Here is a 24,557-nt window from a genome sequence, read left to right on the forward strand (position 1 = left end):
TTCGTGGATGAACCTCTCTGACTGTTCCATTTAGGTTCCATGTCACTGACTACCATCACGGATACGCTGGACAGCAAGCTGCGGAATCTACGGAGCGGCTCCGAGTCGAACGACGAGAATGGGTCGCCGGAATTCCCCAAGAATCGCCGGCACACGCTCGGCCAGCCGCTGCATCTGCACTCCGAGAACATTCCCTATGCGGACGAGTCGCCCGAGCGTCTCTTCCATCAGTTCTGCCCCCTGGATGCCCCCCACTCGCTGCACCTGAGCCGCTCCTGCACGGCCACCAACACTTTGGGCGCCGATGAGAAGCCCTCGACCATGAAGCAGGCCATGGCCATGGCTGGAGTGGCACCCCTGCCGCCCAGCCTCCTGAAGGCAGCCCACAAGCTGCAGCACTCGGCCACGGTGCCCATACACCAGATACAGATACATCCGGGTAGCGCCACGGCACCGGCCAGCGGTGCTGCAACGCCCACCAGCACCAGCACTGGAGGGGGATCCACCCCAGTGGCTGGTACACCCACCAACAGTGCTGGCGGAGCAGGAGGATCACAGCGCAATTCTGGAGGAGGGAACCTCCCCGGCAGCGGCAAGAATATGCACCTGAGATTCAGCACATCGCAGGCGTACGAGCGACATCATGGCGCTGGTGGTGGGGGCGGCGGGGTGGCCGGCTCCGAGGACGACGACTCGGAGGGCTCGACGACCAGCGATCCCAAGGAGAAGCTGCTGCTGGCGGGCGAGCGACCATCGCCATCGTTTTTTCTCGAGCGCTACAACAAGAAGCGTCGGGACCATCGGCTCTTTCGCAGCGCCAGCTTCAACTGTCGCAACTACTCGACCCGACACGTGAACAGCAGCAGCAGCTCCACGCCGGTCGGAACGGCAGCGACTGTGGCCACGGTCACGGCCGCCTGCTGTCAGTCACCATCATCGGCCCTGGCCACGGGCCTGACCAAGGACGAAAAGACTGACATGAATCTGACCAAGAAGCGCCAGATCCAGAACAAGCAGAATCGATCCATCAAGCGCCGCCACACCGTTGGCGGGCCACACGACTACTCGGCCAACGGGGGCTGCACCACACACGGACATGGCCACGGCCATGGCCATGGCGGCGGCGCCCATGGCGGTCACGATCTGGCCGCCATCAACTACAACCACCACAATCGCCATCACCAGCAGCAGCTGCTCAAGGGATCCGTTGTGGTTGTCGGCGTTGGCGGTAATGGTGCCGCCGCTGCCGAGACAACCACCACAACGACAACCACCACCACGGTGCTGCGTCGCCTCGGCTCGGGAACAGCATTGGGATCGGTTTCGGGCTCGGCAACGGGTACGGGTACGGGTACGGGCGGTGTGCCAAGCGATCCGAATGTGGTGGCATTGCCAGGCGGCGGTTCTGTTTCCAGCAACAGCAGCAGCGGCGGCAACGGCGGCTCCTCGAACAGCAGTGCCAACAACAACAATTCGCCACAAAGCGATGGCAGCAATGGAAATGCAGCAGGTGGGGGAGTCGGAGGAGGAGGCAATGGTGGCGCCTCCAATGCCCCACCAACATCCGGAAGCAGCAGCAACAGCAGCACCCCCACCAATGTGGTGGCAGGCTCCGCTGTAGGAGGAGGAGGAGACCAAGTCCTAGAGGTGGGCATTCGCATCAAGAATATCAATCGCGGACGCTACTAGAGGAACGAAGCGGACGATTTGGAGCTTACAGCAGCAGCAGCAGCAGCAAAACACACACAGTTTAAATTAGTATTACATAATGGTTTATATATATATATAGAGAGATATATATGTATGCATATATATGTATGTTGTATGTATATGTGTCTATGTCTATGCAAGGATCGATGGGGAGTTGTGTGCGAGAGTGAGAGTTGGTTCGCACAGAATGCAAGAGGAAATCTGAGACTAGACCGACTCCAGAAGTAGACAAGAGTGCAAAGGAGTCCTTTCTATTTAGATCTTAGATCTGTTGGGCACTCTAAATGAAAGGACGGGAGAGACGCAACCCCCAAACGAATGTAAAACCACACAAAAGAAATCCTAGATAACAAAATGTTTCAGGAGAATCGATTATATTTATTCGCACACTCAAACACGCACACAAAACAAAATATAAATATACTACATACATTATATGGGAACCGAGGGACAAAACGGAACGGAGAGCGGATATACGGACGGAAGAAACGACGAACGAGGGGATATACAGAGACAGAGATAGAGATAGAGTTAGCGTTAGCGTTAAAACGAAAGAGACAGCGAAAGAGAACGTAAGTGGGAGAGAAAGAGAGAGAGAGAGAGAGGAAGTGGTTGGAGGGAGCTTGAGAGATAACTATTTTGTAAACCGTATACACAGTACAGTAAAAACCATACGCATAAATAACCTTATAGTATATACATTATATATATACTACTATATGTATATATACATATATATATTTGTAACGTTATCATACATAACGAATGCAACAAATTGTTAACCATATACACCCACACACACACACACACACACGCAAACACACGCATTATTATACATATATACCTATGTGCATATGCATATGTATGTATATATGCATGGAAAAGACGTATATTATATGCTATTTGTCGCCTGTCTGTCTGTCAGTCTTTGTCGTTTTTTTTTATTTAGGAAGATTGCGTGCCTCTGCCTCTGCCTGTGCCTGTGCCCCACCCACCCACTCGTTGTCTCCCATTCGTATGTTTAGGTTTTTTTTTTTCGTCAGCATGTATGTGTGTGTGTACCTGCTATAAGAAAAGAAAAAAAAGAAAAACGAGAATTCAGTGCATAGAACCCATTTTAGGTGCCTTAAATTATTTGCTTTAACATTTTGTCAAAATTGTGGTTTTTTTTTTTGTTGATTTTGTACAGAATTTTGTTTGGGATTAGCGAAAATTGTATTCGATTTAGTTTTTCGAGAGTCACAGATGGTGCTGCGCATGAGCTGATTGTGCAAAATGGATCAGATTTATTTTTTTTAGATATATATACATATACAGATATATTTTGTATATTCCAACCTCAGGCAGGGACCCTTCCCCGCTACCCAGACAGGCGACATTTGAGCAACAATATAACAATATATTTGGTTCAAAATTATGTAAATGACGACTTGAGGTAAAGCGAGTATTGTACGTTTTTCGCATAAATTGATACATATTTTATGAAATACTTTTTGTGTGGTTTGTATATGATTCTTTTTTTTGTTTGTTTTTTTGATAATGAGAAGAAAAGAAAGAAAGTATGAATAATTAAAAACATTAGCTTTTAGTTGTGTGTAGTATTACATACATATATACACACACACACACAAACACACACGCATTGTATAGTATACTATATGAATCCCCAATTAACAAATTATTTTTATTTAATTTTTTCTTTTTTTGCTGTATATACAAATTATTTTCATTTTAAAATTATGATTTCATTCCTCCTTTTCCCCCCAAAACATACATACATATGTATTGATATATAGTAGGTATATATATATACATATATATTTTTTACGCATTTTGTTTTGTTACCCGACACGGAAAGGACATGTAGAAAGCGAAAGGGAAGAGGAAACAGAAACGGAAGGAGAGTAGGAAACGAATGATAGAAATGAAACCCCAAGCGCGCAACGTTGCTATATAAATATTATTATTAAATAAAAACCAATTTTTTGTTAGAGTTTAGGTAGTTATTTTTTAAAAATTGTATTTTCTATTATATATATATATATTATATATGTGTACATATATGTGTATGTACATCTACTATATATGTATATGTGTATATTGTATTTTTATTATGATTTTTTTTTCAAACAACAAATAAATGTGGATTTCTATAATGCTATAAATGACGACACAATAAAGAGAAACAACAAATATTAAGAATAAATGTACAAGAATAAACCAGAAACAAGACAATTTTTGTATAATTTAAGCTGTAGCATAAGGAATGCTAAAGAAACTCTATCCTAAAGATATGAAAATGATCTTCTATGTACAAAATGGCAATCAGTCAGGCAATGGTGATGCTGGATGCTGGATAGTGTTGCTTTAGAGCTTGGCCTGTGGACCCGTTCCCGAGATCTGGTAGACAAATTTGTGGGCGACATCGTAGTGGGGATTGCAGCTTTGGCGTACGCGCTTCAGCCAGGCCCGGATCTTGGGGTACTTGATCCTCACATCGTAATCAGCCATGCCTAAGGTCAGAGAGAGGTCAGAATTCACACTCAAAGTGCAGATCAATCCCATCCACTTACGTGTCTGTTCAATCTCACAGGCTGCAAAGATATCGGCCACGCAGAGCGCGGATCCCGTCAGGAAGTCGCTGCTCTCCAGCCACACCTCCTCGACGACGTCCAGGTTGCGCTCCATATGCATGCGCATCATCTCGATCTTGGCCTCCGTGGGCGTGCGGCCGGTGAGCAGCGGCTCCAGCCACACGGTGCGGAAGTACATGGCGCAGGTGAGTCGCAGCGAGATGTGGTGCCACTCGAGGAACTCATCCACGCGACTCTGGTCGACAAAGTACTTGGGATACAGATGCTCGGGTATCTTGCCCTTGGCACTGAGATACCGCAGTATGGCCACGCTCTCGGCCAGCTTGTTGCCATTGTCGTTGATGCAGGGCACGCGCTGGAAGCGGTTTATATCGCGCTTGAAGTCATCGGTCAAGTGCTCTCCTATGGCGGGGGGCAAAGTGCAAAGATTAGATTGGAGCTACGTATGATTAGGGGCACAGCACCCACCATTCCTCAGGGCAACCACGCAGTCCTCAAAGGGCATGCCGCTCAGGCGAAATATGATGAACAAAGCCCGCGAGGGCTGCGACATCAGGTCGTAGTAGTACTTGATCGGCGACGGCGGCATCTTCAGGTTCGTTGTCTGCCTGGTGGGAGCTGCACAAACACAAACACAAGCACAAGAGAACGGATTAAACAGCGCAACAACAGTCCAAAGATCACACAAATATGTGCCCCTCTTCCCAAGAGACAGCCCAGCCGGTAAAGCGGCCCCTCAATGGCGTGCTTTGGCACAAGCACTCACCAGAAGCACATTTATTCGACTGAGCGATCAATGAGGCAAAGCTTAGCCAGCAAAGCTTGTAGGTCACGAGAGCGGGAGAGAGCAAGTGCGAGCTTTGAGGGCGTGCGTGCGTGGGTAAATAAACTTTACGATATTTAAGAGAGAAGAACGAAAAGCTTTACAGTATTTCGCGGCTGGCGTGATCTTTTGCTCTGTGGAAGTGTGGAAGAGTTTTAAAGGAGTTCGAAAGAATACAGAATGCACAGTGGACCAAAACTGTTTCATCACTGAAGTGGTATGTATTTTGCAAGATCTACTCTAGTGCCTTTTATTGGAATTTTTATTCTGAGCAGTGCAAAAATTTGCATTGCCTTAAGCTTAAGAAAATATTCCATTATCACAATCTCAAGTGCGACATTCACTTCACTCATAAATCACAATAAGACCCGAAATGATTAGCCTATCGGCGGGATCGAATATGGGATCACACCATATTTATCTATTGCCACTGCGAACAACCGAAAGGGGAAAGGAAAGCGGATAGCAAATATAATACTCACTTTTTCTGCCTTCCTCAAAGGCCTTTTGGAGGTGGTGCTGATCCTCTGATCCCTGGCTGAGGCCCAGCAAAGTGGCCAAACGCGACGACATTCTGTTTTTGTGGTGTGATCACGGGTCGCCTCTTCTGCGGAATGGGTTGATTGCAGCTGCAGGGGTGCCTTTTATATAGTAGTTAGTACATATGCTAGCAAATTGGATGCTAGTCGGATCTGATGCGACGATTGGGCACCACAGAACGCGAATGCGAATGCGAATGAGGAGGAGGCAAGTAAACAGAAATGGAATAAAAAAGCGCAAGGCGAAATCGGACACTCGAAGAGCGTGCGCGAGTAGGTGTGCGATAAGACGGTTTCCCCCAGCCTAATCATCCGTTCCATACATTCACTCTGCCTCCCCGGGGAAACATATGCAGTGCCACCACAATGCCCACTCGTCGTCATTTATTGTTGACCAAGATTATCGATCAAGTTGCTGCCACACCAGGAATAGCCAAAGCAGCAATGCTCGTATAGAGTATACAATATATGACCATCGGTACTGGTTTCGAGGAAGGTCCGTCCGTCCGCCGGCCTGCCTTATCGCTTGATAGTGAGAAATTGTTTACCTCTGTTGCCATTGGGTTCGGTTTTGGGATTGGGCTTGGGGATGATCATCAGCTGATGGATCTGGATTTATCGTATGTTCCGTATTTCCGCTCCCCGAAAGTTGTTCTATTTTTGTTTGTTTATCGTATATGTATGTGGTATTTATTGATTTCATTTTAAACATGTTCTTTGTGTTCATTCATTTGGTTTCTTTTGTACTTGTTACATACGTATAGGTACATATATGTATATAGTTCTGTTCTGTATATGTATAGGTATATGGTATGTACTTGTAATTGAGATAAAATCAGATAAAAAGCAGATGATTTATACCCGGCTCTGGTCTGAGAAAAGGTACATTTACAAAGATTGTTGTCTGAGTTCTGTCTGAGTTCTGTTTCTGTTTATCGCATAATTTACGGGGTATAAAGATACAATATAGGTTTAGTAGTAATCCACAACATTTATACTCGGTGTAGAGACAGAGAGAGATCACACAGGGAGGAAGGTAATGGTAATACATATATGTACATATATAATCCCTATATATCTATATATAATTTGGGTGTGTGTGTATGTGTATACATATATATATATTTATATAAAAAATAAGATACAACTCAAATAAACAACAACGAATTTGAAGTTTCGTTTTAGTTCGATTTTGGTTGGGTTCTGTTCGGTTTCGGTTTCGGTGAGCAGCTTTTAGAGTACAGATATTCAGATACATGCATAGTATAGACACTCAAGATACATATGGAATGATTGTAATTGTTTGAGTTCTCTCGACTTATTGTGGTTTTGATTATTACAATCAGAGTTTAGATTCAGATCTCATTTTGATTTATTTCAGTTATTATTTGTACATATATTGCGTATGTGGTGTAAAGTGCGTTTCAGTGCTGTAAGACTGTTCTCATCTTTTCCTTTTAATTGCATTCCAATTTTTTGTTGTGTCGCTCCATCAAGTGGGTTTTGTTACACTGTTCCCACAGCAGTTCTGAAATGCCCTATATATAAGTAGTGTATATGGTGTATATTCATAATTTGATTTGCCTTTGATATAGGCGTGATAATTACATTGCACTAATTTGATTCTCAATATCGTATATCGTACATATATCGAATATGCTCGTATATATAACTATATATTTTGTATATCTGCATGGGTCCCATGAGGACCCACACATATTCAAAAAAAACAAGAAAAAAACAGTTAGATTCCTATACAGTATACAGTATATGGTAGATATATATAAGATTTCAATAGTTTCCATTGATTTGTAGAGTCTTTTGCATTGTCAGCCCCTGTTTTGGTTTTTGTTTCGGTTTGTTGGGGATATGCGTGAGAAATGTTTTGTTTGGGAAGAACACAGCTTACATTCATATAAATACAGATACAGTTACACTCACAGTTACAGTTACGGTTACATTTAGAGTCGCATGTTGCACGTTGCATGTCGCATATAAAGAAGACATCGAGTGAGAAACAAAAGTATTTCCTATGCATACTATTTATTGTTGCTTTTTCTTTTTTTTGCTATATTTTTGATTTCTTTTGGTTTGATTATCCTTTTTGGCAAACGAAATTTGACTGACGATCCGAACTACGATCTAAACTCTCTATGGGTCTACTGGTCTACTATTACGCTACTACTCGTTTATTATAGTGTTTTCCCCTCTACTTGTTCTCGATGATCATCTGCAGCTGCAGGACGAGGCTCCGAGCCAGCTGGAGCACTGCCTGGGCATTGTGGCGTTCGGCCATTTCTGCAAGAGAATCGACTATGAATCGAATAATCTAAGAGCAATCGGTGTTCGCTTACCATTGAAGAACTTGATGACATCGGTAAAGTCCATGCTGTTGGAGAGGATGATGTCGCGATAGGTCTCGAGCAGGGCCAGGGCCAGGAAGAGGACAAAGTGCCCAGAGGCTATATGCTTGGCCGCCCAGATCACCTCCCAAGTGGCAAAGACATCGTCGTAGACGAGCTCCCTCTTGAAGTCCAAGAGGAACCAGCGGTAGCAGAAGTAGAAGTGCGTGTAGTCCCCATTCGAGTCCATCAGATCATACATCTCCGAGTCGAGGATTTGTATGAGGGATCTGCCATTAAGAAAAGATTATAAGCATATAACAGGCGTAAAGAAAATCAGATCAGATCCTACCGCATGTTGGCAAAGTGCATGTCCATGGCACCGCCGCTGGGAAAGTTCTCGATCATGCGCTCCATGAGCTTGCAGAAGCAGCTGTAGCTCAGGGACTCGTCGTCGAAGATGACCAGCAGTGGGGCCACCAGATCGCACATGCCCTGCATGTAGCCCACGTCCAGATGCTCCCACACATACGTGGATATCACGTTGCGCAGCTTGTCCAGATTCTCGTTGGCAAAGTACCAGTAGTTGCGATCGCATCTCTGCACATCCTTCTCGATCCGATGCAGATTGAGGCCGAACTGTTCGAGCAGCTCACTCTGCGGATGGCAACAAATCGTCAAGGATCATCGAGGGTACATATACGTATCATGGAGATGCTATACTTACACTGTAGACCCCACCATTGGAGCTGGCTGGGGAGGCGCAGGCCGACTTCGGCTGCTGCAGGGCATCCAGGGCCGCCGCCTGCTCCTGGACGGGGGACATCTGCTGACTGTTGCCCGCCTTGGGGCTGCGCTCCCAGTTGGCAATATCCACCGAGGCGTTGGTGATGATGACAGCTGCCTGCTGCTGCTGCTGCTGCTGCTGAGGGGGCTTGACCTCCTCCTCGTCCTCGGGCAGCTGCAGATCGTCGGCGCTGAGGTACTCCGGACTGAGGACGCTGCGGCTGCGGCTGTCGCTGGGCTGGTGGGGGGCTCCGCCGGGTCCCACCGTCTCGTAGGAGGATGCTGTTGACGTAGAGCAGCTGGCTATGGGCGGCTCCGCGTTGATCTTCTCCTGCTGCTCCTGCTGCTCCTGCTCGGCCTCCTCATCCAGCTCGTTAAAGTTCTCGCCCTCGTCCACATGGCCCGAGTCGGTGCTGGTCTTCATGGCCCTTGGAATGGGCTTCACGCACAGGTGCATGCCACTAACGGACACCTCCTCCTGCTGCTGCTGCTGTTGGTGTTTCTGCTTCTGCTGCTGGCCATGGATCTGCTGCTGCTGCTGCTGCTGTTGCTGTCGCTGCTCGTCATCGAACTCCAGGTCGCCCGGATCGGATATGTCCGAGATGTCCTCGAACACCTCGTTCTCCAGCTCTCCGCCCGCGTCGAGATCGGCGGCACGCACCGTCCGCTCGTTGCCGCTGTTGCTGCCGCTGGAGCTGAGCTTTGCCACCGCCCTGGCGGTCTTCTCCTTCTCCCGCTGCTGCACAATGGCGTCGACGGCCAGCCACTCGCTCATCGTCGTCTCGTAGTAATGCTTGCAGGTCTCGTCCTGTTTCTTACGCTCCTCGCGGGTGGACCCGAAGGCGTAGTGGCCCAGCAGGTAGGGCCACACCTCCTGCCGCAGATCCGGCTGCACGCCGCCAAAGTACACCAAGCGATAGAACTCGGTGGCATTCTCGAGGACACCATCCGCATTGAGGAGCTGCCAGCGCTCCTTCGTGAGACCCTCCTCATCGGCTTTCACTAAAAAGAAACAGAAACCGCATTAAGCAAACATGGACCGCAGGGGGTCCTGCAGGAACTCACTTTCTGGCGTGATCCGGCCATGCACCAGTCCGGAGAGATGGGTCCGCACCGTGGATAGATGACGGCAGTAGGCCAGCCAGCCGTAGAAGGCCCGGGAGATGATCTGGCGGCGCATGGTGGAGCAGACCATCTCGATGCTGGTGTTCTGAGCGTGCTGCTGTTGCAGCAACAGCAGCGGCGACTCCACCGGATACTGATCGATGGAGAGGCTCTTGCTCGAGCAGTCGCTGCTGCCGGTGGTGGAGCAGCTGCTCAGCTGGGCGCGACGCGGTGTGCTCCGCACAAAGTCCAGTATCGAGTGGGTGGCAGCGAACTCCTCGTGCCGGCTCTTGCTGACAATGCGAAAGACATAGTCGATGGGGGTCTCGTCCACGGACTCCATCACCGATGGAAGGATGCGCCGGCGCATGCTCTTCGGCCAGAGGAACATCTTGCCAATGCCGCGCTGCGACCAGAGCGGCGGATCCAGCTGTCCGTGCGGCAGCAGGCCCGTCTCCAGGCAGCTGAGGAACTGCTGCATGTGCCCGCCCTCCGGGAAGTGGATGGGCGGTCGCTGCACCCCGTCCTGGCCCACCAGGATGACGGTGCCGCCGCTGTCCTCGCCCCGGCTCTGGTGGCAATGCACGTACACGATCTCGTCCACGTTGATGTTGAGGGCGTACGCCCAGAAGGCCTCCTTGTCGATGTCCTCGCCCTCATCCGCCTCGTTGTAGCCGTTCATCAGCTGATTCGGCGTCCACTTGATGGTCAGCGTCTGGATGTGCTGGTGCAGACTCAGGTAGCCGGCCATCGGCTCGGCCACGTCCTTGGGCAGGACGTGCACATTGTTCTTGCCGTAGAGCAGCGTCGCCTTGGCGTTCTGATGCAGCGACTCCACGTAGTCCTTGGCCACGCTCGCCGTTGCCATGGACTTGAAGGAGCCGGTGCTGGCCTCATCCGAGCTGGTGTTCAGGCTCCGCTTAAAGTTGATGATCGCCGGCCGCGAGCAGGTCGACGAGGAGCGGCGTCCCGAGCTGATTCGATGACGTTGCACCTGGAACAGAAAACAGCAAACAGAATAGAGACACGCCTCAGGGGGGAACAGAGATGGGACTCACCAGTTCATCGGCATGCGGATCGGTCCAATAATGGTCGGCTGTCTTGGCCCGCGTAAAGTCTAGGGCACAGGGCCCCACCAGCAGGGAGCTGAGAATGGATCCATAGTCGGAGTCGGCCACCAGGGAGTCGCGGTCGTAAAAGCTGCTGGCATTGCTCACCAGATACTCGATGATCTTGGTCAGACGCTTCTCGTAGAGCGCCAAGCGGATCCACAGATACTTCATGCTGACCAACGCCATGCTCGAGCTGCTGACACTGCCACTGCCACTGGCACTGACGGCGGATGCGGTGGAGGCGTTGCCGGTGGCATTGCTGCTGCTGCTGGCGGACTGCATCGAATTGCTGCTGCTCTTCTTCAGCATCGGGGGCCGCTGGAAGCTGTCGCTGCTGGAGGATGAGCGCTTGTTCGGGTCCATCGCCTCGATCTCCTGCACCAGCTTGCTGATGTGCTCCGCCTCTGGGCAGCTCTTGGCGATCTTGTGCAGCAGGGCCGTTGTCGAGGAGGTCTTGAACAGACCGAGGGCCCGGCGTCGCAGTCCCTGGCTGAGGCAGGCCTCCACCGCGCCGCAGAGCGACGTCACCGAGCTGCTCTCCTCGTGGACGTACTTCTTGGTCACCGCCTCCTCCATCAGTTGCTTCACCTCCTTCTTGACGCTGGCTATCAGCCGCTCCTTGTAGTCGCAGCCATCTGGAATAACATCATCATTATCACCATCTGTGCGGCAAAGTGAATCTCATAAAAAGTATAGCCCCCCGCAGGGCCTTAAAATGAAATCACAGCGACAACGCCCCAATGTCAAATACCCCCGCCGTCAGACCCTGCCTCCTGCCACATCTACGAGGTTTGTGTGTGTCCCCCGCCACTGCCACTGGCACTGCCACTGGCACTGGCAGCGTCACATCCTTCCTGCACTCTGAAATTCAATATGTTCAACATGTGCCCCCCCCCCCCCACACAGAGCCGGGTCGTGCTCCCCCTGCGGCCTGCTGCTGCTGGCTGCTCCTCAAAATGTTGACCACTTTGGCCACGCCCACTCAGGAACAAGCACAAATGCTAATGGCATTTGCACTCTAAATTCATGATGTGATGTCCTACGGCCATGGATAATTTCATTTTCATTAATTGTTTTCCATTTAGAGAGGGCTCCTCGGATGGCTGGAGGAATGCCCGAATGACAAATGACAACACACAGATACAGATACTATATAGAGAGAAGATACAAATATCCCATACAAGGATGACGAATGATAAATAATGATTCAAGGATTCCGAATGAATTATAGCCAAATGGCGGGAAGAAGCGCACAGCGCAAATTGCAATAAATTTTCGTGTAAAAAAATGCAAATTTCCAAGAATGAAGAATGATCTAAAGCTGCAGGGTTGTAGAGAAAATGATCCTGATATATGACTAAAGATACATATATATCTGCACACTCGTTACTCGTTACCTCCGACTCACTCGCTTCCGCCGATACATGTTCATGGGATGATGATCTAGACGGATCACGAAACGTGTCTGTTCGCTTATGGGAAACTCGCATAGAGAATCACCGTGTAACAGGGGTTCAAGGACTACTCCTGTTGGGGGTTTGTGAGGTCCCTCATCTTCCTCAATTTCAGGGGGTATGGGATATCGATGTGCCCCAGCATTGGGGGTTCGGTTTTAGGGTTTCCCCCAAATGCACTCAGCAATAAAGTCAAGTCGCCAGCTGCGTGTCGAGCTCATTATGTGTGTCCTTTCCGCGTTTTAATGCTGATGATGACGATGATGATGATGTGGCAACACTCTACCATGGGGCGTAGGGGGGGGGTGGAATGGTGTATTGGTGGCGGCGACACTCTGCTGATGTCTGGGACGCCGACCGAGTTGTCGCCAGGCCATGTCCTTGCCACTGGCTGGGGCTGAGGCTGAAGCTGTGGCTGTGCGGCTCCGATGGATGGCTGGATGGCTGGATGGTGCTCGGGGCTTCCCCGTTTTAATTACTGCTCCTTTGTTGCACCATTTTCATTTGCTGTGTGCAACATCGCTTAGTTTTTATGCGGCACACATGCAATTAGCATTTAAATGGCCAGCGGGGAGGAGGCACCAAAGTTTTAATAACTTAATTTCTACTGGCATGGGGCCAGTGTGGCATGGGGCATGGGGCATGGGGCATGAGAACGGTGTCAGGGCAGCTGGGAAATGCAAATATCAAGAGCGACACAAACAGACAGATGGAGAGATGGTGATGGCAGAGAGCAAAAGTTTATATTTGTCTTTGGTTGATTTGTATAATTATTTGCTTCTTTGTTTGCCCCATGCCCCATGCCCCATGCCGCATGTTGACGCTGCACAAATGAAAGGAAATACAATGGATAATGGTTACTGCCACAACACCCCTCCCCATCGCCATTCCCGGCACCTCCTGCCTTTGGACATTGGATCTGGGGACAAAGTAAAGTTTAAAAACCATTGGGGAATGGCCAGCATTGACAGGAGTTGAAACAGGAGTAGAGAAAGGAGCTGCAGGGGCAAGAGCAAGGAGCAGCAGGAATATTAAAAAGGAGTCAAGCAGCAGGGTCAGACCGAGGAGCAACAGGAACAAGGATACACAAAGAGTAGGGCCAAGAGCAGAAGGGAAGCAGGTATGACGCAGGACCATGAGCAGATCCTTGCAGAATTCAATAGACAGGGACCGGAACAGGAGTCACAGGAGTCACAGGAATTGGACTGCGAACATAAGGCAGGACAAGAACAGAAACAGAAGCTGGTCCATGGAGCAGTGGGAATCGGAACGAAGACCAGACGAGAAGAGAGCCAATGAGTAACTCTCACGTTCTAGGTGACCTCGAGTATCCCCCACACCCGATTGTTCCTTGGGGTATGCTCCAGGCGCACAGAAGCCACAGAAGCGGATGGAAATACTATACGAGTATAGTGGAAAGAACTTACAATTTAAACGCCACATTCTTAATAGCCCTGTATTTAATGGTTAGGCTTCTTCCGCCTCAAATCTCTTCGTAGCCTCATTAAGCACTTCCCCGAATCTAAAGACCATTTGACTTCACTCTGTAGGTCCCTCTCAATGGGTCCTCGCCACCTTCGGGTGTTGCTCATCGGAATTCAAGTGTTTGGAGAGCACCAATCAGCACTTTCGGATGAGTGTGCTTGCTTGTTTGGTAAATATCGTTTTTCCCGCTCTTGACGGACACTTCCCTGGCTTCCCAGTCAGCGCCAGTGCTTCTCGACCATTTGCATAACCTGATGACGATGGTGCTTGAAAGCAAGCAAGGCTGCCTCACTGGCTGCGATTCCACCTGCTTCCAACACCTAATCCACAATCAATCCTTAGAGCGCTTCATTTTCAATGTAAAAAACTCGAAATAAATTGCAAATTGGAATAAATTAATGTAAATCGTACTTCAATAGAATGTTTAATCATTTTGAATACATGCCTATGGCTTTCTCTGGCCTCCCTGTAGGGATCGTAATCGTAAATTCATTTGGCCCTCAAATGCCAATTGATGGCTTTCATGCTTAGGTTCAGACTCAGCGAGAGTTTTGGCCAACCCAACCACCCAGCAAACCCTTAATTGAGGGTGCGGTCTGGGTGCCACAATTTTAAATTAAGCTCCAAAGCGAATCGTTTTTCTATTTTCAGCCAGCGACATTTTTTGCTGTTCGTTGGTCCGGATTCGATTCGATGGCCCGAAAGGATATTTATAAAAATGGCCATCTATTTGTGTGTGGATGCACGATATAAATACTTTACATTTGACCTTTTTTTAGAACGATTTTAAAGATGGTCAGTACCAATGCAAACCTCAATTTCGAAAGGTCTTTGACATTGAAAAGGCCACAGATATCTGTTTGAAAAGTTTGCATTTAATGCGTTTAAAAGTTCTCATGTAGAAGGAGACACCCCAATAAAAATTATCTTGTGGCAACAGCATCGATGCACTGACAGAAAGCTGGCCTAGTAAAAAGAGACACAGCCATCTTTAAATTAAATATACATTTCAAATAGTCTTTTATATCACAAAATCAAACTGTTCCTGATAGATTCGGGGTTTTGAAAATTTGTATGACTTAAGTTTTTTATAAAGGCAAAATTTGTGTATTTAAACTTCAGTTTTTTAGTTGCAATTCTGAAAATTTAGCTATAAATTTTGATTATTTTGTAAATTAATCGTTTAAATGCAAAATTTAACATTTTATGAGGTGTTTTTTTCAAAATTTTGATTTTAAAAACTCGGGAAAAGTCGAAAAAAATTTGCTTCCTAAGTTTTTATATTTTATTTGTGTAGATCCATTAATTGCGCGTCGTTTAAGCCAAGGATATGAGATCTCGGTGCCAATATACCGGCATAAATATTTAATTCGAAGTGTAACTATACGGGGCAGACAACAATTCCAGTATACACTCGAACACACTGGTATTCATATCTGAATATCTAAATATATGTATGTATTTCTTATGTATATACTATGTAATGCCTGGGAGTTTATCAATCTGACAAACTTTTTCGTATGTACGCGTAGAATTAAGATAAACACTTAATTAGACAATGGAATATGGGGCCAAAGTATGGTATGAGGAGAAAGCCTTCCTCTGTGTGTGTGTGTGTGTGTGCCGCCCCTATCCCCAACCTCCTATCGGTGCTACATCTGTCTCTCTGTTTTTGTTTTTGTGTGTTTGCCTTCGCTTTCAATTCATTTTGTGGCCAAATGAGCTTTCGGCTGTACCTTTTCCTTCTTTTTTTTGGTTTTTGGGAGAGAAACACCCGCATAAACAGATAACAAAATACACATATACGCGTACATAAGACGATACATGTACATACAAATATTCATAGAGAGAGCCAGAGAAAGGGAGGGGAGGCGGTGGGTGGTGTGGGAGTGGAAGTGCGAAACTGCGACATTAATTACGGTCTAATGTACTCGTATTCGTATTCGTATATGCTTGTGTGTGCCCCGGAGTACGAGGGCTTGTCTGGTGCTTGTTTCAACACGCAAACTGCATTACCATTGGATCCACACAGAGCCCAACTTAATTTGGGATACGGGGGGGCGAATGTGGCATAACCCATGGGGAAAGGAAAGCGGGGGTACTGAACATATGGATATGGATTCCTTCGATGTTTACTGCCAATAAAATCACATCCAGCAACAAAAGTAGCTATTTCTCCCCCTCATTACCCTCTCAGGAATAAAGTTTATCGGGGTTTCATTCTTGGGAAACTTAAGGAACCATAAGTTTGTCCTAATCCCATGCTCATTAAGGGGGTCTGTACCCCAAATAGAAGAGGCCTTTCCTTGTCGAATCTGAGAAAAAGCCAGCAATTCAGTAGATTAATTAGAGTCATGGGAGACATGTGGCATACCCCCCTGCATACGGAATGCATATTTTTTTGTTTGTTTGTTTCAATGCAGTCGCCAATTATGGGCTAAAACTAAGACAAAGGTCAAGTATTCATTAAGGGATTCAAAATGAATATGCTTTGATATATTTGAGCCAGGGATTTCGCATTATGGCAGTGTTTTAGCCTGAAAAAGACAAACAAATTTGCAGAACTTTTCATAAATTCATTAAAAAAAAAACCTCATTTCATTGAGATCTTCAACTAAACTTAAAATAAGAGCTTAAGTATAGATATAGCCTAGAACGCACATCATTTTGCCAATGGAATTATCACTCATCCGCCCTGGATGCTCCCCTTCAGACCGTAGCTTGTAAATCCTACTCAAAATAGCTGCAGTCACTAGTCTGGCCATTTCTGACTGCAAATTGAACTGAAATTGCGACACAAAGTCCCCGCAGGAGGACATTCTGCCACATCTGCAAAGTCGCCTAGAGACAAAAAGTGTTGCCTACTTTTTTGGGCAGGCATTCCAGTCTCCATGGAATCGAATGCTTAAGCCAAAGATCAGTGCTTGGCTTAAAGCTATGCCAAAGGTCACTAAAAGGGGATGTGATTGCCCCCTTTGAGCAATCCATTACCCGCCCACACACACGACGTGCACCCGTGCACCCGTGCACCCGTGCAGCCGTGCAGCCGTGCGTACGTGCACTCGTGCATACCCGTGGCATGTGGTGCACCCTCTGACATTTTACTACGTCGCTGCACTCGGAGGAGGGAGAAGCCTCTCAAACTCAATTGGAAAGGTTTGCTCGGCATAATTAGGATTTCAGTTCAACATGGAGATGGACGTGGGCGAGGGCGAGCGTGTGGGTGGTGGATGGAGTCAGCAAAATGCAAATGCAAATGCAAATGGAAAATGAAGAAATGGCAAATTGCAAACTGCAATTGTGAAATGGTAATTTTGATTGTAGCAAGCTCTGATTTCTGATTTCTGCAGAACAACATTCTTGAGCAACCAGAGACCACGCCGTAACTAGTGGAATGTGCAGCAAAGGTCAGAGTCGGATAATTGAAGCCCAGAGAATTTCATCTTAATTGCAAAAAGCCAACAAATTGCATTTTCTTACGGCAGCAACAGCAAAAGCAACAGGAGCCACAAAGAGAGACAGAAAGAGAGAGAGAGAGAGGGAAGCCAACAGCCCACATAGAAAGTGAAGAAAGTTCCTGAATCAATATGATAGCCACTGGCTCTGGTTCTGGTTCCGCCCCTGTTATGTGAAACTCAATGATCGAAGCGCAAGGAACTGGAACAAACTTTCAGATAAACTAATTAAAGATGCCGGGTCGACTAATAGTCAGGCATTTGTCGCCGGTATCTACGGAATTTAAGATAAAAATTGCCTCTCGTTGAGCTCTGCATGGACACAAAAACCTAGCCATCTCTAGTCTCTTCAGCCTTAAGTCATAATACTGGCTTCAACTGCCTTTGATTTCAATAATACTTGGCCTTCATCCTAGAGCACTCTAGGATCTCTATTCAATAATGGCAGGCGAAAAAATCGCCCATTAAAGTATGACCTATTTATAGCCCCATCAAACGGCGATCGTTATCAATTTACCAGTATATGGAGGGCAATGCCAAGGACACTTTTAAGGAATTTGATTGACAATTTAAGGAATTTCTCTTTTGCAATTTTGCTCACTCAGAACTTGAGAAATTTGTGTGCCATCCAAACGGGACAACTTTGGCAGGCATTCCAAAGGGGCAACGACAAAAACCAACGATGAAAGGACAATCGAGTGGGTCAGAGACAGGGACAGGGACAGGGATCAGGGTTTGGGGCTGAGACTGAGACAAACACTGGGGCTGTCATGTCCAAGGGGGGGCTGGACGTAAAATTAATGATGACCAGACAGTGGACTTTTAATTTTGAAGGAGAGCCAGAGCCTAACCAGAGCGACGCCCTGACACTGCCTCCCGACACTGAGTTTTGGGCTTAATATTAATGGCTCTGATAGGACGCACAGGACACAGAGGACACACAAATACGCACACGCACACGCACGGCACGGATAACGAGTCTCTGTTGCCCTGACAGTAAGTCGCCCATCTTTAAGGGCTTTTGTCGGGAAAGGAAACGTGCCACAAAGTAACGGTACAGCAGTACAGCAGTAAATCCAAGGACAGGTCCAAGGGCAGCGGAATGCGTTGCAACAACAGATTTAAGATGGAATGCGAACATTAATCCGTGGACCCAAAGGCAGAGACTACAACAGAAATCCATTACCCCAAGCAGATTGCTTTTTGTATGGGCATGAAGATCATTCCCGAACGAGCACTGAGCCCTGGAAGATCGTGTGCTCCCAGTGGGAGTTCTTGGCCAACTCTGGCACGGCATTGGATGGGTCCCCGTTCCCGTGGGCTCCCATGTGGAGGAATCCGCTGAAAGCTTTTTGATCTCCCCTTGGATGCTTTCTGGCTTCCATTATTATGGGCATGCGGCAGATTATTATCGGTGCCTAGCAATCCCTTGGAGGCGCCAGCTCGAAAGCACATACGGCTTTACGACCCGCATACTTAACGCACACGTGCCCCTACGCGTCTCCTCTGTGACCCCAGTGTGACCCCACTGTGAGTGTCAACTAAATGGGGGGGGGGGGGGGACTCAACGACAGGTCCGTGCTGAGTGACTGACTTTTCCCAGTCAATCTCGTCCTTAGCCCACAGCTAATGCCATAATTGAGCGATTGATAGAGGCCACACCATCATCATCAACCTCATCGTCATCCTCCCGAGCCTCGTCGCCCGTCGGCCGTCGTCGGTGTCGGTGGCGGATATGCATCACCAGAGCCTTTCACGTTCGCCCATATCCGAGTGGGAAGTGCCGCCAGGTCCTGGCGGAGAATGAATGTCTGTGTGCGGCCAAGGCAAGGCCGCTAGCCAGAACAGGCGAATAAGAAGTAAACAGACGCCCACGCGCCAAGCGCCACGTTCCACTCCACTCTCTCTATGGCACGACACGACACGGCACGGCATTGACTATGGCATATATATATTCCTCTCCTCTCCCCTCCCAGTCTCGTGTTAGTATTCGTTTCACTACCACATTGATGTGGCCAATTGCCTTTCATTCATAAAAGTTTTACGTTCATCCAAGGGAAGCCATAAAGCAACCAACTGGCTTTGCCCCATCTATGCGTCCCATCCTTCAGTGTCAGTGTTCCCGTGCCCCGTGCCTCGTGCCCCATGCCCCATGCCCCGTCTCCGTCACGAAAGAGTCACTGCAATGAATGCACTGCGAGAAATGCAAGATCGAGTAACGTTTCCCTAGGTGCAAGGCTATCTTCCAAGATCAAGATCGAACTGGTCTTATTGATCTACTAGAGAGCAAGTCCCCTGCCCACTCGCCTATATAAGCTAATTTCATTTCAGTGTTGTAAAACTACCAATCGTCCATTTCAGTTGAACGCTGTGCAACACTACTCGTTTTTCAATTAGCTTTTGTTTTTTCCTAAAGCTTCCGAGATGCTGGTGCCTAAAAGCCTAGAAACATCCCCAGGCATTCGCCATTGGCTGGGCCAATCGCTCGTAAGAAAAACTTTTTGCAGGAAAAAGATTGAGGCCAAGGATCTCGAAAAATGCATCCAAGAAGATGTGAAAAATGCAAAAGGTCTCGCTGTTCCATGTGTCCCATTGGGCACAAAGGGATTACTGCCTGTGGGATTACTGTTTCATGTGACGGAGTTCCAACCGCCCCTTACCCTCACCCACACCTACAAGGTCGTTCCAGTTGGGCTAAAAAACAATTGAGCTCGTGGCTCGACTCGACACGAGGTGCCTTAGGACGATGGACGAGATATCTCCTGGGTATGGGTCCACTTTATGTCATCGTTGCCGTTGCACCTTTTTTCAATCACATAAATATTGTCTGTAGATTGCATTTTTCAGTGGGAGATCAGTGGTTTTCTTGCCGTGTATAAAAACTGCACGGCAACAGCTCCAGCTCCTTCCGGGTGAAAGGGAAGCCTATCCTGGGGATCTAAAAAGACATACAACTCGTACATATGTATGTGCAAAGGTCTTGAGCAGCAGCACAGTCACGGCCAGAATGAATAGATGGACGGACGGACGGGCTTAATCTTTCGCAGACAATCAATCAGGAGAGTGCTGTTGCTGTTGCTGTTGCTGATGTTTCTGTTACAGCAACAGCCAAAGTCGTTACATTGGATTAAGGGGTGGGGGGGGGGGGACAAGACTACCCCCCACCCACCACCCGGCCAACCTGTTGCCGTGCGCCATGCAGTTTTTATGCGGCCTTGATTGTGGCTAAGCTGCAAGAAACACAAACAGCCACAGAGAGATAAAGTGACAGAAGGAAGCGGCAGCTGGAGCTGGAGCTGAAGCCAAAGGGCTACAGTCATGGCCGCCGCCAGCACTGGACAAATTCATTTTCATTTCATTATGCTAAAGGCTCATCCGCCTTGGCCTTGGCTGATGGATGGAAGATCTGGTCGGGTCTGCTGTTTGTGCAATGCAAACAGGCCTGACAGCCAGATGGCCAGATAACCTGTTGCCAGAGAAACCAGGAGCCGCCGGGCAGGCTTACCAGCATAGTGAGCCACAGTGTTTAAGGAGCAGGAGCACGAGCAGGATCTTCCTTAACTAGTCTTTAAAGTGTTGTTTTTGCTTGGAGAAAATGAGACAATATTTGGGTACTTCTGGATGGATAACCTGTTGAGAACCTCCTTCCATCATGGCCTTGAATGTGTGTGCCCCATGCCCCATGCCCCCTCATGGCATTGCAAACAAAAACAAAAAGATACACACTATTGTCGCATTAGGTGAAGCACCGCTCGCTGATTGCCCGGGATTACCGGAGCCGCAATGGGGGATGGGTTGGAATGGAATGGAATGCATTGCCACCACACCACCCAATGCCCATACTCACATGAATGTAGGCATATGTATATGTATATGTGTGTGAAATATTAGCATGAAGCTTTCCAGTCATCGCTTCAATCGCCGCTTCCGCGGTGGGCGAGTGTGAAATCACAAAAATGTGAAAAGCAATACCTGAATGCAGCCACAATCTACAAACGCATCTACCCACCTACACATATATATCTATGTATGTTTTTGTATGTATTACCTGCATTGGTTTGCACCATTTTCGAGTGGCTCTTCGCGTGGAATTTCGGTGTGTGGGCGTGTGTTTTGGCGCTTACGGCGGCCTAGCTAGTCGTTCGGGCAGATTGCCCAAAGCTTTTTGCACCGTAATTCCTTTTTCGCTCGCTCTCTCCCTCTCTCTCTCTCTGTCACACGCGCGCGCGTAAAATGTATTTCGAAAATGTGGCTGTTTGTTTTTGTGCGAGGAGGAGTGTAAACGGCACACAGCAGCAACAGCAACAGCAACAGCGGCAGCGGCAGCAGAGAATGGATATGCGATGAACGGTAAAACGGTAAAGTGTCGCCTGTGGGCTGCGCGTCTTTTCACTCCCCTCTTAGACCCTCTTTCCGTTCCGTTTCGTTCTTTTCCTTTCTGTCCTTTGCGCTTCCTTGCTTTCTTTGCTTGGATGCTCTTCCTTTTGGGCTCCTTCTTCTTTGCTGTTTTTGCTGTTTTTTCTGTTTCTTTTTTTTATATATTCGGCTGCCTATTAACTAGTTGCTGCTGCTGCCTGGTCTGGTGCTTTATTAATAATTTGGCATCCTGCCTGCCGCCGGAGAGGAGCAACGAGCGCGCGCTCCCATCATTACAACAATATATCTCTCGATAGGAAACTCTGAAGGAATAGCCGACTGACTGACTGAATCACTGACCGAATGACCACGGACTCCACTCCACTCCACTCCACTCGACTCGACGACTTTACGAACAACTGACCAAGTCCCTAATTATTATGCTTAGAATGCGTAGCAGCCACTGCTTATCCCTCAACTACTGCACGCGACAAACTCCCAAGTAAAACTGAAAACTGAAACTGAAAGCAACCGAACGAACCGAACCGCCAGCCAGACACAAATTCTGACTCTGACTCTGACTCTGGCTATGACGCTGACGATGAGCGTGAACAACGACAACGACAACGACAGCGACAGCGACAACAACAACAACAACAACAAGCGCACGAAGCTTGCTGCTCGCTTCTGCTGCTGCTGCTCGCTGCCTTGGTTTTTTTTTGTCCCACTGTGCTCCATACACCCGCCTCCATTACGCTACATTTCGGAAGCTTTTCGCGTTGCGCCCTTTGGGCCATCGGGCATCTCGCTCGCACTTGCCTAGTACATATGCCAGTGTGTCTGTATGTATACATATTGTGTGTGTCTGTGTGTGTGTGCGTATTAACCGTTAACAGTTTGCTGACGTCGCACGCTGCGTGGTGAAAATCTGCCTGCCACAAGCAACAGGACGAAAACACGCCACATGCCCCAGCCTCACTCACACACAAATGCACACATATATGCCGCATGGGCTTGTGCCTGTGCCTCTGTGTGTGTGTGTGTATAAGTATGCCCCACATTTTTTGGGCGAAAACATTTCGGGTGTAATGGGCCCGCTGTTGCTTCGCATTGAGTGTGCGCCATAACGCCTTGGCTTGGCCTCCCCGCCGCCCCAACCCTGCCCGCACCGATCCATTAGAGTGCTTAACATAACCTGCACCACGCTTTGGTTTCGTGTGTACCGAAATGTACGGATACGAAATGTGTGCTTAAGCTTGTGGGGGGGGTGGTGGGGGGGCTGGTTTTGCTTGCGTGCGTGCCCCAGTTTTGTGGCCCTTGTGTCTCTCAGGTGCAAGCAACTAAGATGCCATTAGAGCCCAGATGCCAGTAGTGTTGGTTAGCTAATTTCTCGGTTTTTGTGGTCCATTTAGAGTGTTGGTCAATGGAATTTTCTATGAAGAATGAAAGATAGTGCTACACTCTGAGAATTAGCATCTATATTTTATGAAAATAAATAAGATAATATATATAAGGAATATATAAATATAAGGAATATAACAGATAATGCTGATACGTTGGACTGCGATAATTGATCAATGATGTTCCGATTTTTCGTATTTTTCAAACAAATTTCTTTAGTAAATTACAGTATAAAAACAAAATAAAATTAAAAAAAATATATATATATCAAAAAATATTTGCTAACATTTAATTATCTAAAGACAACATAAGATACAAAATATCCCTTTTTGTTTGGTGTTGTGGGATAAGGGTTCTTCAAGGGTTATATTGTTTATAAAAAGCCCTGGAATCCTAAACGGGAGAGAAAGGATGAAGAGTTAGCTATGAAACATTTTAGTTATCATATCCCCAACATTTTCTGGAAAATTGAATTCCTTTACTTTAATGATAAATAAACCGAATAATAGAGAACAAATGGCTGTCTTTCCGAGGGGTTGGCAAGAAATGGCATTCAAATTTACAGAATATTCCTCTTTTTCTTGTGTTGGCCAAGCCACACTGGAAGAGAGCGAAGGAAAGAGCGTAAGGGCTCAGTGGGGAGCTCATTTTGTAATCAAAATTTGCAGTATTATACTTTAAATGTTCATTGTTGTAAATAGTTCGTATTTAGGCAGAATAATAAATAAATAAACTAACAAATCATTGATATTGAAGACACACCACACGACTATCATCATGATGTCTTGTGTTCTGGATGTTTTTTGTGGAATATTGACTGGCTATAAATGGCAGTATAACGATAAGAAAGAATATATTAACAGATCCTTTGATCCAATATGCTGTAATGGCGATATATTTCTTGAGATATACGCATCCATCGGAGGGCTAATACTCTTTTATAAACAAATGAATAGTGTTCCCTGATTTGTTGTAAACATTTTACATAATTCGCTTTTATTTTCCATCGTTATTTTTTTTGGTTTTGTTTTCTGTTAAATTATACATTTAATCGTATGTTTAGTTTTGGTTTTGTTTATGTTCTTGTGGGGTTTTCCTCGCCTTCTGTTCTGTGTGATGCTGTTCTGTTTGTGGAACATATCATAGGATATTTGTCATACTATTCATGTGTAATGCTATATGTAACAGTAACATAATATCTGTTTGTATGTATGTATGTACTATATGCTCGGAAGGTGTCATCTCTATAGGTGTCATCGTCTCTACAAAGACGGGGTATATATAAATATATAGTAGCTTAGCTTTGATTACGATTACGATTACGATTACGATACAATATTATATAGCGAGAGTTATTTCTTTCGTATTTCGTGTTTCGTCTGGATCGTGGCGGATC

The 24,557-nt window shown here is 47.1% G+C and overlaps 3 protein-coding genes across 7 annotated transcripts in view; 1 reads left to right on the forward strand and 2 right to left on the reverse strand.

The window, feature by feature from the left end:
* LOC108157307 overlaps nt 1-3,402 on the forward strand; it is a 53,324-nt gene extending 49,922 nt beyond the window's left edge. For all 5 annotated transcript variants that reach the window (XM_033399936.1, XM_017289333.2, XM_033399937.1 and 2 more), the window contains one exon: nt 35-3,402. In XM_033399936.1, the coding sequence (XP_033255827.1) occupies nt 35-1,689 (1,655 nt within the window). In that variant the 3' untranslated portion in view covers nt 1,690-3,402. The remainder of the gene's footprint in view (nt 1-34) is intronic.
* Nucleotides 3,403-3,926: 524 nt separating this feature from the next.
* LOC108164937 (glutathione S-transferase theta-1) lies at nt 3,927-5,768 on the reverse strand. Its single transcript, XM_017300926.2, has 4 exons — nt 5,610-5,768; nt 4,773-4,922; nt 4,284-4,706; nt 3,927-4,223 (listed from the first exon to the last, which is right to left on the reverse strand). Exons 1-4 carry the CDS (start codon nt 5,698-5,700, stop codon nt 4,078-4,080), a joined length of 810 nt encoding a protein of 269 aa, XP_017156415.1. The 5' UTR covers nt 5,701-5,768; the 3' UTR covers nt 3,927-4,077.
* Nucleotides 5,769-6,342: 574 nt separating this feature from the next.
* Nucleotides 6,343-21,890, reverse strand: LOC108164936 (small G protein signaling modulator 2). The gene is made up of 7 exons (XM_017300925.2): nt 21,453-21,890; nt 10,957-11,645; nt 9,860-10,892; nt 8,736-9,796; nt 8,361-8,665; nt 8,021-8,298; nt 6,343-7,964 (listed from the first exon to the last, which is right to left on the reverse strand). The coding sequence occupies exons 1-7, from the start codon at nt 21,469-21,471 to the stop codon at nt 7,876-7,878; spliced, it is 3,474 nt and encodes a 1,157-aa protein (XP_017156414.2). The 5' UTR covers nt 21,472-21,890; the 3' UTR covers nt 6,343-7,875.
* Nucleotides 21,891-24,557: the final 2,667 nt, after the last annotated feature.

This window comes from Drosophila miranda, chromosome XL (assembly GCF_003369915.1).
Source record: "Drosophila miranda strain MSH22 chromosome XL, D.miranda_PacBio2.1, whole genome shotgun sequence".
NCBI classification, from domain to species: Eukaryota; Metazoa; Arthropoda; class Insecta; order Diptera; family Drosophilidae; genus Drosophila; species Drosophila miranda.

Coding starts and splice junctions, on each gene's coding strand:
- LOC108164936 (XM_017300925.2), bottom strand. Junction 9,797..9,859: donor TGGCCGGATCACGCCAGAAA/GTGAGTTCCTGC, acceptor GTTTCTTTTTAG/TGAAAGCCGATGAGGAGGGT. Junction 8,299..8,360: donor ATGCACTTTGCCAACATGCG/GTAGGATCTGAT, acceptor TCTTAATGGCAG/ATCCCTCATACAAATCCTCG.
- LOC108164937 (XM_017300926.2), bottom strand. CDS start 5,700: ATGTCGTCGCGTTTGGCCACTTTGCTGGGCCTCAGCCAGGGATCAGAG. Junction 4,707..4,772: donor CGTGGTTGCCCTGAGGAATG/GTGGGTGCTGTG, acceptor CCCCCGCCATAG/GAGAGCACTTGACCGATGAC. Junction 4,224..4,283: donor CTGTGAGATTGAACAGACAC/GTAAGTGGATGG, acceptor CTCTGACCTTAG/GCATGGCTGATTACGATGTG.